The 12,099-nt window shown below is 35.9% G+C and overlaps 1 protein-coding gene across 2 annotated transcripts in view; it reads right to left on the reverse strand.

Moving 5' to 3' along the window:
* Positions 1–12,099, reverse strand: part of LOC127413265 (A-kinase anchor protein 13) — a 119,455-nt gene that overhangs the window by 55,299 nt on the left and 52,057 nt on the right. For both annotated transcript variants that reach the window (XM_051650249.1, XM_051650259.1), the window contains 3 exons: positions 11,940–12,006; positions 8,083–8,204; positions 2,270–2,553 (listed from right to left, as the gene is read on the reverse strand). In XM_051650249.1, coding sequence (XP_051506209.1) covers positions 2,270–2,553; positions 8,083–8,204; positions 11,940–12,006 — 473 coding nt within the window. The remainder of the gene's footprint in view (positions 1–2,269; positions 2,554–8,082; positions 8,205–11,939; positions 12,007–12,099) is intronic.

Here is a 12,099-nt window from a genome sequence, read left to right on the forward strand (position 1 = left end):
CACCAAAGTGGCATTCAACTGATCACAAAGTATAGTCAGGACATGATGTAAAAAACAGCACCATCACTATTTGAAAAGTCATTTTTGATCAAATCTAGACAGGCCCCATTTCCAGCAGCCATCACTTCAACATCTTATCCTTGAGTAATCATGCTAAATTGCTAATTTGGTACTAGAAAATCACTTGCCATTATATCAAACACAGTTGAAAGCTATTTGGTACGTTAAATGAAGCTTAACATTGTCTTTGTGTTTGTTTCTGAGTTGCCACAGTATGCAATAGACTGGCATGTTTTAAGGTCAATATTAGGTCAAAAATGGCAATAAAGAAACAGCTTTCTCTAGAAACTTATCAGTCAATCATTGTTTTGAGGAATGAAGGCTAGAAATTGCCAAAAAACTGAATATTTCATACAAAGGTGTACACTACAGTCTTCAAAGACAAAGGACAACTGGCTCTAACAAGGACAGAAAGAGATGTGGAAGGCCCAGATACAATTAAACAAGAGGATAAGTACATCAAGCGTTTCTAGGTTAAGAAATAGATGCCTCACATGTCCTCAGCTGACAGCATCATTGAATTCTACCCACTCAACCCCAGTTTCATGTACAACAGTAAAGAGAAGACTCAGGGGTGCAGGCCTTATGGGAAGAATTGCAAAGAAAAAGCCACTTTTGAAACAGAAAAACAAAAAGAAAAGTTTAGAGTGGCCAAAGAAACACCGACATTGGACAACAGATAATTGGAAAAGAGTGTTATGGCTCTTAACCCCATTGAGCTTTTTTGGGATCAGCTAGACTGTAAGGTGCGTGAGAAGTGCCCGACTAGACAGTCACATCTATGGCAAGTGCTACAGGAAGCGTGGGGTGAAATGTCAGTATCTGGACAAACTGACAGCTAGAATGCCAAGGATCTGCAAAGCTGTCATTGCAGCATGTGGAGGATTTTTTGATGAGAACTCTTTGAAGTAGTAAGTTCTGAAAAATTTTTTTCAAAGTGTAATAGTAATTTTTCACCTTATTAATGTCCTGACTATACATTGTGATCAGTTGAATGCCACTTTGGTGAATAAAAGTACCAATTTCTTTACATAGGAACCAAATCTGTATATTATTCCAAACTTTTGGCAGCCAGTGTATTTCTATTCTTCAAATTCATTGCATACAATCCATTTACACTACCAACTTCTTATGAATGTGCCGTCTTTGTTTATACCGCTGGTGCTTAACAGGGAATGATTGTAGGCTATAATAGGACGCAGACGGTGCAGGAGAAGAACCACAGAATTAAATTGCACTTGACAAAGCCCAGTAGCGCTTTGCATGTGCAATTCACCAAACCCACTTGCACCTAGACTTGGCGTATACTTGCACGAAAATACCAAAACTTCATGGCCATGCCCACTGATTTTGCATGTATGACTTATGGCATAGCGCTGCGCTTAGCGCTCTTAAAATAGGGCCCTATATCTACAAGTGGATGGTACTGATGAATTAACTTAAAATAGCTTTTATGAAAAAATTAATACAGAATATAGTACATCCTCTCATACATTATTTTTTAAATATGGCCTTATAATACACCTTATAATCAATTGTATTTTAATATAAATGATTAAAATACCATAAAATACTTTCTCAAAATGCACATGTATTAAAACATGATCAACACCAAATGTCAAGAGTTACACAATGTTATTGTGGTAACACTTTACAATAAGGTTCTCTTCGCTAACGTTAGTAAATGCATTACGTACCATGAACACACAATGAGCAAATGATTTTGTACAGCATTGTTAATTACTTGTGGATGTTGGTTCATATTTAATTGACAAATGTTAACTTATACAACTTTTAAAGTAATAAAATGCATCAGTATATGTATTAACTTTACAATTATATCAAGATCAATAAATGCTGTACAAGTACCGTTCATTGTTAGTTCACAATAACTACTGTGTAAACTAATATTTATTAATGCAACCTTACTGTAAAGTGTTACTGTTATTATGTTAAAATGTATTATAATCTTTAAAGGTGTAGGGAAAGTATTATAATGCATGGTAATGACGGTGGTTACAATTATTTATGAATATATATAAGGGCCTTATATCAATATCTATTACAAATTAATATAAATAATACCTTCATGACACTTTAAATAAAAAGGCTTTATAGAAAGTGTTACTAAAGTGTTACTCATTTTTAAAACACAGAGAAAACATTTGGGATAGCAACACTTGACCAAGAAAACTATTCTCCCGCTTACCTGCGCTGGTTCATTTCTCCTTTCCCTCCCTGGTTCTTCCCAGGCCCCCAGCTGTGTCTGCGGAACGGAAATAGTGACCGTACGGTGGACTGAAGGAGAGAGGAGCGCAGCGGCACCTCTGTTAACCTGTCTTTGGCCTTTTCCTTTGCCTCCCCTCTTTGCCGCACCTCCTCTGAGCTCTCGGCTGAGGAGCTGGGATGTCCCAAACTGGCTGTGTCGTCTGTGGAGGAGCAGGAGACGGATACCTCGCTCGTGCTATCACCTCCCCCTACTGCCTCCTGCCCCTAAGCATCAAACACCATTAAAACAGCAATTAAGGAATAGCAATCAAAGACCAACTGGGCTTCTGTGATCAGAGCTGAAAGGTTAGTATTACAGATTAAGAATGTCTATATGCTGCTACAATATAGTATACTGAATGGCAGTGTAAAGTAAAATTATTTGATCTTAAATACCTTAAAGGGATATTTCACTCTAAAATGAAAATTCTCTCATTTACTCACCCTCGTGACATCCCAGATATGCAAGACATTCTTTTTCTGCTGAAAACAAATACAAAGCTTTTTAGAAGAATATCTCAGCTCTGTTGGTTTATACAATGCACGTTAAAGGTGGCCAGAACTTGGAAGCTCCAAAAAGCACATAAAGGCAGCATAAAAGTAATCCATTCGACTCCATTCATATCCAGTTCCTATCTTCAGAAGCAATATGAAAGGAAAAAAAGGAAAAAAAGAACTTAAATATGTATCTGTTTCTCACCCACACTTATCATAACGCTTCTGAAAATATTAATTTAACCAGTGGAGTTGTATGTATTACTTTTATGCTCCTTTATGTGCTTTTTTATACCTTAAAAGTTCTGGTCACCATTCACTTGCATTGGACCTACAGAGCTGAAATATTCTTCTAAAAATCTTTGTTTGTTTTCAGCAGAAGACAGAAAGTCATATGCATCTGGGATGGCATTAGGGTGAGTAAATGGTACGGGAATTTTCATTTTTGGGTGAACTATCCCTTTAAGAATGTATGGTATGTATAATATTAAATTATGGTCAATAATTTTAATAAATTAAAATAATTTTATAGATAAAATGCTTTTAATGCAGCACTGTGTTAATATTATGTATTATTAAACATTTATTTCTCTTCTTCACAATTTTCTGTAATTAATTCAGCTTGGACCGACTCCATTTAAACTTCCTTTTATTCTGTAGATAATATTAGCCTTATATGTGCTTTCTATTTTTGACATTTCTAAACTATATACTTTTTAACTATATACTTTGAACTTGAGATCAAAGCTTAAAATATCCCATTGAAATACAATGACTGAATGTTTGCCATTCAATATTTAATCCGCAGCTATTATTTCATCGTAATACTTGCATACTGAATTGTGATGAATCATCTTTCTTAAATCTATTTGCATACTGAAATGTGACTGGCCTTGTCTTCCCTGCATATATTTAACAATCTATAGCTGCCTTTACACTGCACAGCGACTGGTAATGGCACTACAGCTCTATATCCTAAGCTTACCTAATTTACCTAGTTTATCTCTAAAAGTTTGCTGCCTTGCAAGAGAGTTAGGAGTTTTAGGAGTAATTGTAGGAGTTTTGTTATATCAGGCTTACAGTGCATGAATCTTGAAGGCAGCTGTCTGTCACTTTTTAGTTGAAAACTGAACTGAATGAATCACCATCAGGATGAAATGAGTCTGCTTAGCAAACTTATGCCCAGACATCGACACATAAACACCAACATACACTCACGCACACTGCATGTTTATATAAAGTTTATGTGAAGTACATCCTCTTTTTTTAGTAAATGCATTAGGTATCATAAACTAACAATGAACAATAATTTTACAGCATTTCTTAATCTTGGTTATTGTTAATTTATAAAAAATACAATTGTTCATTATTTCATGTTAGTTGATAATGTATTAACTACTGTGAATACAACTTTTAAATGTACTAGTATATGTTGAAATTTATATTAACCATGATTAATAAGTGCAGTAAAAGTATTGTTAATTGCAGTGGTGATTTCTCAGGGTCAGCAAAGCCTTCTCTGCTGGCATAAAATGCCTAATAAATAAATATTTTTCAATCCTTTCATTCTCATTGACCTTTTTTTCCTATGTAGTTTCAATCACTTTCCACTCCTAATTAATCTACAAATGAACAGCAAAAAACAAAAAATGTATCCAATCAGAATTTATTTCTAGATGCATACAAGCAAAGAGTGACAACTGTTTCACAAATCGCATGCCCGAAGCCATGCTCCTTAGCCGAAGCAGTGCGTGAGTCTGAGCTCCACCCCGTCAGGCCTTCAGAATTTCTGTAGAATCCCTCAACAGTGTAAGTTATAAGTTAGAATAGGCATCTAAAGTCAGATTGTCAGATTCATAAGCCAATCAGATTGATTGATTCGTTCTTGTGGGTGTGGTCTTCGGGATATTTCCCAATCCAGGCCTTCTAGCTGGCCTTGAGTGAAGCAATCACGCTTTAATTGATGTACGTAATTTGAAAGCGAAGAGCGCTGGTGTTGCCGTTGAGAAAGAGATCCTTATGGATTTAAAAACCTAAGATGTTCTGCATGATCGTACAATTGATTAATTAAACAGGAGAGGTGGACTGATTTTCACTTCAAGCAAATTGGTAAGTGCTTTTTGCATTGTTATAGCAACATCAGGAGTTTTCTAACTGTAAATTAGGCTGGTGGAGCATTCAGTGTCAGATAAAGTTTTGAAAAGTAACCGTGTACCCTGACAAACAATTTATTGCAAGCAAAATTTAAATTGCAAATATTATTAGAGAGCTTTTTCTTGGTATTATACCTCCTTGGTTCTGGCTTTCGTGCGTGGACGTGTTTTTAAAATTTCAGTTGGTATTATTAGTTGGCTGCGACGTAATGTATGATAGGCATAAGGTGTCTTATTCATTGTGAAACTGTGTTTTCTTAATGGCATGAATCACACTGAAGGCCTAGACTTAAAATGCACAGGCCGCGGCTGGTTAATTGTTAGTTCATGTTAACTAATATACAGTAGTTAACTAATGTTAACAAATACATACTATAAAGTTTTACCATGCTTTTATTATTATAACAACATCTTTGTTTGTTCACATCCATTTAACATGTAATAACAATTTCTGTCATTTCTACTCACGCTTTTAGAGTTTCTAGCACAATTAACTTTTCACTGCAGGTTTATTTTTTGGCAACACTTTGATTTTCCTAAAAAATTAAGGCAGCAATTAAACTTAATATTTTACATTGTCATTTTTAAGGGTTAAAACATAAACACACCAACAGTTACCTACAATCTCACACCTAAACATTCAAGTAATCATGAGATGCTGGGTATGAGCTTTTAGTTGGTCTATTGTGCTGAGCGATGGTGGTGTGAGAGACAAGGTGAAGAGGATTTGAGCTTCTAAAACATAAGAGGTATTTGTTGGGGCTCTGGAGGAATGAAAGCCCCCTATTCATGTGCCCCTAAAATAGCTCCCATTGAGCATGTGTGCGAGGAAGCAGAGGGGGTAGTTTATAAGCATGTGTGTATGAGGTTTGAAACGGTTCTGGGAACTTATAACCATCGTGATCACATGACCTACATGGGGGGAAAAACCGCTCCGGCAGCTTTAAATATTTAGGTCCTAAAAACTGGCAAAGTCAGAATTACAGAATTGAGGTCACCTGACCACATGAAGTTACATAATCTAAACTCATACTCTAAGGCAATACTGGGTTCCACTGTGATATAAGAGTTGCATATACAGCTATGTTGCATATTTCTGTACTTCTTCTCAGTACTAACTGGTTCCTCTCTAGTTTTTACAATAGTTGTGTTTCCTATGGCAAGCATCACTGTTACTATTACTCATACTTAAGGGTTAGGGATTTCAACAAACTCCTAATCCTACATATTTACCTTCAGCATGAAACTAGCACCGTTTGTGCTATGGACATGAATTATACCTAAAATTGTGCGTGTACATCAACAGTACATTGAAGGAGGGACCCAAGCCATATCGAGGGACCAGAATATCATACAGAGGGTTTTTTGGCTTTGGCCAGTAAGCAAATAACCAGAACGCCATAGCAACTGCATAGCAATGCCCTAGCAACTAGGGCTGGGTATTGATTTACTGATTCAATTTAGATTCACATGCTCTTTATTAGATTAGATTCAGATTAATTTGGGTGTGTTTCCATTACATTGTCCATATAGCTTACATATGAAAGTAATTTTTTCCAAAGACTATTTGCACTCCTGCTTAAACACTAACATACATTATCACTGCAGTGTTTATTGTGTTAATTTAGAGTCCCAGACACCCTACACCAACCCCTACCCCTAAACCTAACCTTACAAAACTGTAACATGGTTTTCATAAAGTAATCATAATATCACCATGGTATTTTGTAGTAAAATCATAGTAACCACAAAATTAAACATGGTTACTATATTAACACCATATTACTGTAGTAACACATAGGTTAACTGCATTAAAACTATGGCTTCTGCCAAAAACATGGTAACTACATTATTTCTGTAGTTAAATCATGGGTAATTTTGCCCGGATCAAACTAAATCCCCGACCGTCACCATGACGAAATCATTGAGAGGCAATCAACCTTTATATTAATTTTTATTTATTAACATAAGTAGTATTAAAGGAAATTTTAAGACTGGAAACAAACAGGATAGGAAAAGTGGGACAAAGAATCGAACCCGGGTCATCTGCGTGAAGAAAAGCTTAACCACACCGTCTTTACACACTACGTCATTGCAGCAACACTTGGGGGAGCAGTTTGTCTTCAATTTCTGTTTCCAACAGACTATTTGAGTGCAAATAGCCACGCTGTGTAGCAGGTGCTATTTACACCTACTGCAAATAGTCACTCTGTTAAAAGTATTTACATTGATTTGTGGAACACATGCTAAACCAGTACTGTCTCTTTAAACCTGTTGATGCTCATTGACCCCACCCATGGGTTTGACTTTACTTTGCTTAAATGAGTTCACATTTGCTATATAGTGTGCTGTTAAAAATTGTTCATAATGTTGACAAATTGTACATCTTTATAATTTGTCAACATTATTAACCCTTTTTTGACTAGACTATATAGAAAATGTGAACTAATTTAAGCAAAGTGACATCAGTTCTGGGGGGGTGGGAGCATGCACATCAACAGGTTAAGAATGGCGGCAGTTCAGCAAGCTTCTAATGAAAGTTATTTTGGTTGGGCGCTTTAACAAGAGTGGAGTCAAATAGGTTCTTTACTGCATCGATGCTATGCGTGATTAGAATTAAATGTTTCTATTTTTGTTCAAAACTGACTGTCAAGAACAGAAAAGGGTATTAAAAGAGACATTATTCAATGACAAATGGATTGTGTGGACCTCGTCTTTGAACACACATTACATGGAATGTGTCAAACCAAGCTTTTTACTCTCAACACGCAGTGAAAGAATCTTGGTGCTTAACTTCTTCACCAAAATACAACTCAATCACTGGAGAGTAAAATCTGAAAATAAACTAGCCAGTAGCTATATTTTGGTCACATATCTGAGTGATTAGGTTTATAGAGGGTAAAAGATAGATATTGGGATTTAAAAACCTTCAAATGAAAATGTAAGGAAATCCAGCCTACTAGCAACTACTCAGAACATCTTAGCAACCACATAGCAACACCTTGACAACCACTCATACTCTTGCATGTTGGTGGTGAGTTCTGCATGAGCAAGCACTACCTATTTTCTTCAGAAAAAAATTACTTTGTTTCTTTCTCTTTCTCACCTTTCTGTAGATGTTGTCCTCTCCAGTGTCTGGACAAAGAAACCCATCCGTGTCACTGCCTGAGTCTCGAAATGTGACCGTTTCGGAGTCGCAAGTGTGAAACTCTGGATACTGTGAACTCTCTGCAAAAAACACACATAAACACACATTTACAGTACATACTGACTCAACGATTCATACTTTACAGAGCTGTGTGTTAGTTTGTTATCCATTGATCCAGTAAAACATATTACTTTTCCAATGTTGTCTTAATCAAAACATAATTATTTCCCCTTCAGGATGAATCGTCAACTAATGTATTCACAATGAATGTATTCAAGAGAGCAGTGTGTGACAGACTTCATCCAGTATAAAAAGCTTGAAGCATCAGTCAGCACCCCCCTCCCCCTTATCACGTGGGAAACAAAACCATATCATGTGGGTGACAAAACCATGAAAAATCTCAATAGGTTCCATCACCAACAAAATGTATTATGTATCATGCTTTCACTTTCACTAAAACAAACACTCTATACAGGTATGTTAGCTTAGTGTAAGTGTACAGAACTGCTCTGAAGGCTAGAATCAGTACTTGGAGATCTGTCACAAGATTGTGAGCTTTGTCAGCACCCCACAGGTGGCTCCATGACTTGGGAAGAGAAGGAGGGGTCCTGCTATGACCACTACAGCTGCCCTTTCTCTGTGTGTGTGCTTTTAATGAATGAAAGCTGAAGTAAAAGCAAACATTATTACCTCAGCTGCAGAATAACAACTGACAACATAACTGAGAACAGAGGTCATGACCGGGATTTGAGAAGAACTTCAGAATATTAGTATCTGTACATTACAGTTACTTTCTATAAGCAAAATAATTTTCAGAAAATTTTTAAATGTGTGTCATTTCTTTAATGTTATAATATGTTCTCCTTTCCCTATGTTATATGCAGAAACAACGAAGTAAGTCATTAAGAGGTTGATTTCATTGAAAAAATGTAAAATTGTGGATCTGTGCATCTGTGCGCTATCAAAATGTTCTGTTTGAGTGGCCCAGCAAACCAATACTGGCTCAGCCAATAGCGTGAGTTTGGGGCCGGAATTTTTAACCAGTGGAAGACAGGGGGAGTATTCGGGAAACTTACTTGATTTTTGCAGTTATGTTTGGTGAAGCAAGTGGCACAGAAATTACACACTTCAATTTCAAAAAACATTCTACAAACATTGCAGTTTAGTTTGTTTTTGTTTTCATATTAAAAATACATTATATTGATGTTTTGAGGCTACTTAAATTAAACAGGAAGCCATCAATCAATCTCATCATATATTGTATTTATAATAAGATACAAGCAAACACAGAGCATTCAGTATGATTCCAGCCAAGTCGTGCATTAAAGAAAATCCTGCCAGGGAAGTCTAACAGCGGGGGAAAAAAAAAGTAACATAGGCCATGATTTTCCACAACAGGACCATCAAAACATTCTGTATGGTTGAAATACTCCTTTTCATTAAACAGGAAATCTCCCTTTGTAGCCCTGCATCGCATGCACGGTGGTTTGGATGTACTTGAAAACAAAGTTATGATTCTCTTCTTTACAAGAACTTCCCACTAACGTGCTCTTTAGGCTCCTTTGCCATCTCACAATTCCACATACTTGATTTATACTTACTGACATACTGTTTCATGGAAAACAATTTTTTTTAAAATAATAAAATAATAAAAAGTTCAATCTACTATTGTATGTAAAAACATACTCTGACGTTCCTAAAACAAAAATGACACTCTCTCCCCGGAGGTTAGCCAATCAGAAAAGAGGCCATGTACATACAGAAGTCTTAAAGGTATAGTAGCAAAAACAGAGGCAAAAAAGGGTCTGGCACAGGGCGAAAAATGGTTATGTAAAACTAGATAGGCATAGTCTGTCAAGACAAAATTTGATGGTTGACAAAGACTTGTCTGAAAGTTTAAGCTAATTCAAAAAAATTAAGTTTGAAGGTTTACCGACAGACAGACAGCCAGACAGTCAGATATATATATACAGTATAGATAGATAAAGAAAAAAAGAAAAGCAAGAAATAAAGAAAAGCAAGAAAGAGAGGGAGAGGCAGTTGACAGTTGGAGTTTGACTAATCTTGGCCCATTTGAACATTCCATTAATGTAAATCCATGGGATTTTGGGTATATTTGACTGCCCGCTGTGCGAAAACTGTAAGTTGGATCAGAAACAAAAGTTATAGCAACCCGAGTCAGAACAGCCTGAAGGTCTGTGCCAAGTTTGGTGATTGTAGCTTGACAGCTCAAGGACAAGTTACAGTCAGAAATTTTGGTCTTGGTTAAGGTATTTTGAATAAATATAGTCTATAGAATAACAGTATGTGAGATATGAGATAATGACTGTCACTGTTTAATGAGATAATGACAAAACATCACAAACATTATAGCTCTGTTAAAACCTAGTGAGCTGCCTTGCTGTCTACTGCCTACAAAGGCTTTAAAGGCAGCATCTTAACTGAAGTGTAACCTCATTAGTGACTGATTTGAAATGGTCTTCATAGTCAGTAACTCACAATGTTGTGCTACTCAAATGAAGTGCATGAGAGATCCGACAATAGAGCACAACAGTTGGGTTCCGAAAGTAAAAATCCCATAAATGTTTTCCATAGGTGAATCAATTTTAACGATAACTTATCAACCTTTAAAGATTTACCTAAATTTGTAATCAGATTACTTTAATTATTACTTCATTAAAAAGTAATCAAATTACTAATTACTTTGCCTTTAAGTTACTTTCTAAAACACTTTTCTGCTCAACAAATTCAAAATAATGTCTATGTTTCTTGTTCATTGTTACACACAGTTCATACACTCAGCACCTCACATTTCTCCTTCACAATGAATCGCTATGGGGCCATAATTCATGGATTCTACATAAATATTTTATTAGAAATAAGCATAACCCAATAATGTACTTAAAAATAATTAATTTAATTGAAAGTATGTAACTGTAATCTGATCACTATAATTTAAAATGTAATGCATTGCACTACTTTTTTTGACTAAAAATTAATTAGATTAATAAATTAGTAACTATTTTTTATTTTTTTTTGTAATTAGATTGGTTGTTTATCGTTAGTATATGCTCAGTTTGCTACTTCCAGAACAAATACGGCTAAAAATGTGGGCGGGCATTGTTGCGGGCATTGTTTGACTCCTAATCAAAATCATCTCCGAGTTACCCAGTTGTAATTACGACTTGAGGGGTCATTCATGTGCAACGTCCGAGTGGGAAACTTGTATTTATGTCAACTCCGATAGCACAAGTAGTTAGCATTAGTGGAACTCCTGACGCATGTTTTCAAGGGAAAACATTTTTTTTTAAAAACAGCGTGGACAGACGCAAAACCATGTTTGATGTGAATGGCAGCTTAGAGGGCATAATAATGTTGCTGCCTTGAAACAGCCTTCATGTCTGGCAGAGCATCTATGATGCTTTAAAATGCTATCTACACTAGTTAGACAGCTCATTAGGTTTTGGAACAGAGCTTATAAGTGGACTTCAGGGCAAAAAGGCAACAAAATGTAGAATATAGCCCTTTAACAGCAATAATTTCAGTAATTTTAGACTAATGTCCTTGGACTTACGTAAAACCAAATAATCTACTTTAACATTCTCTGTGTGGTCCAATTACTACTACAAATCCACTCATTGTACCAATATTAAACAGTGTATGGAAATGTAATGGTCTTCGGGAATAAAAAAAAGCTTTGCCAGTTGTATAATTCCATATAAACATGAGGTAACATTTATCCCTACTAGGTAAATATTTATATTGCTTAACAAAATTAAAAATTTCAATAGCACTTCAGGGAAGTGTTTTCTTACCTGAGGACGCTAGGCTGTGTCTCTTGTGGGAAACATTGGAACACAGTGTGTCTTTGTCTCTGTGGATCTGGAGAAAGAAAGAGGAAGCTATAGTCTCATACTTAAGCACGTGACATGGTCTAACTGGAAAAAAATTGGATGACACACATATAACAGAGTT

This window comes from Myxocyprinus asiaticus, chromosome 2 (genome assembly GCF_019703515.2).
Source record: "Myxocyprinus asiaticus isolate MX2 ecotype Aquarium Trade chromosome 2, UBuf_Myxa_2, whole genome shotgun sequence".
Lineage (NCBI taxonomy): Eukaryota > Metazoa > Chordata > Actinopteri > Cypriniformes > Catostomidae > Myxocyprinus > Myxocyprinus asiaticus.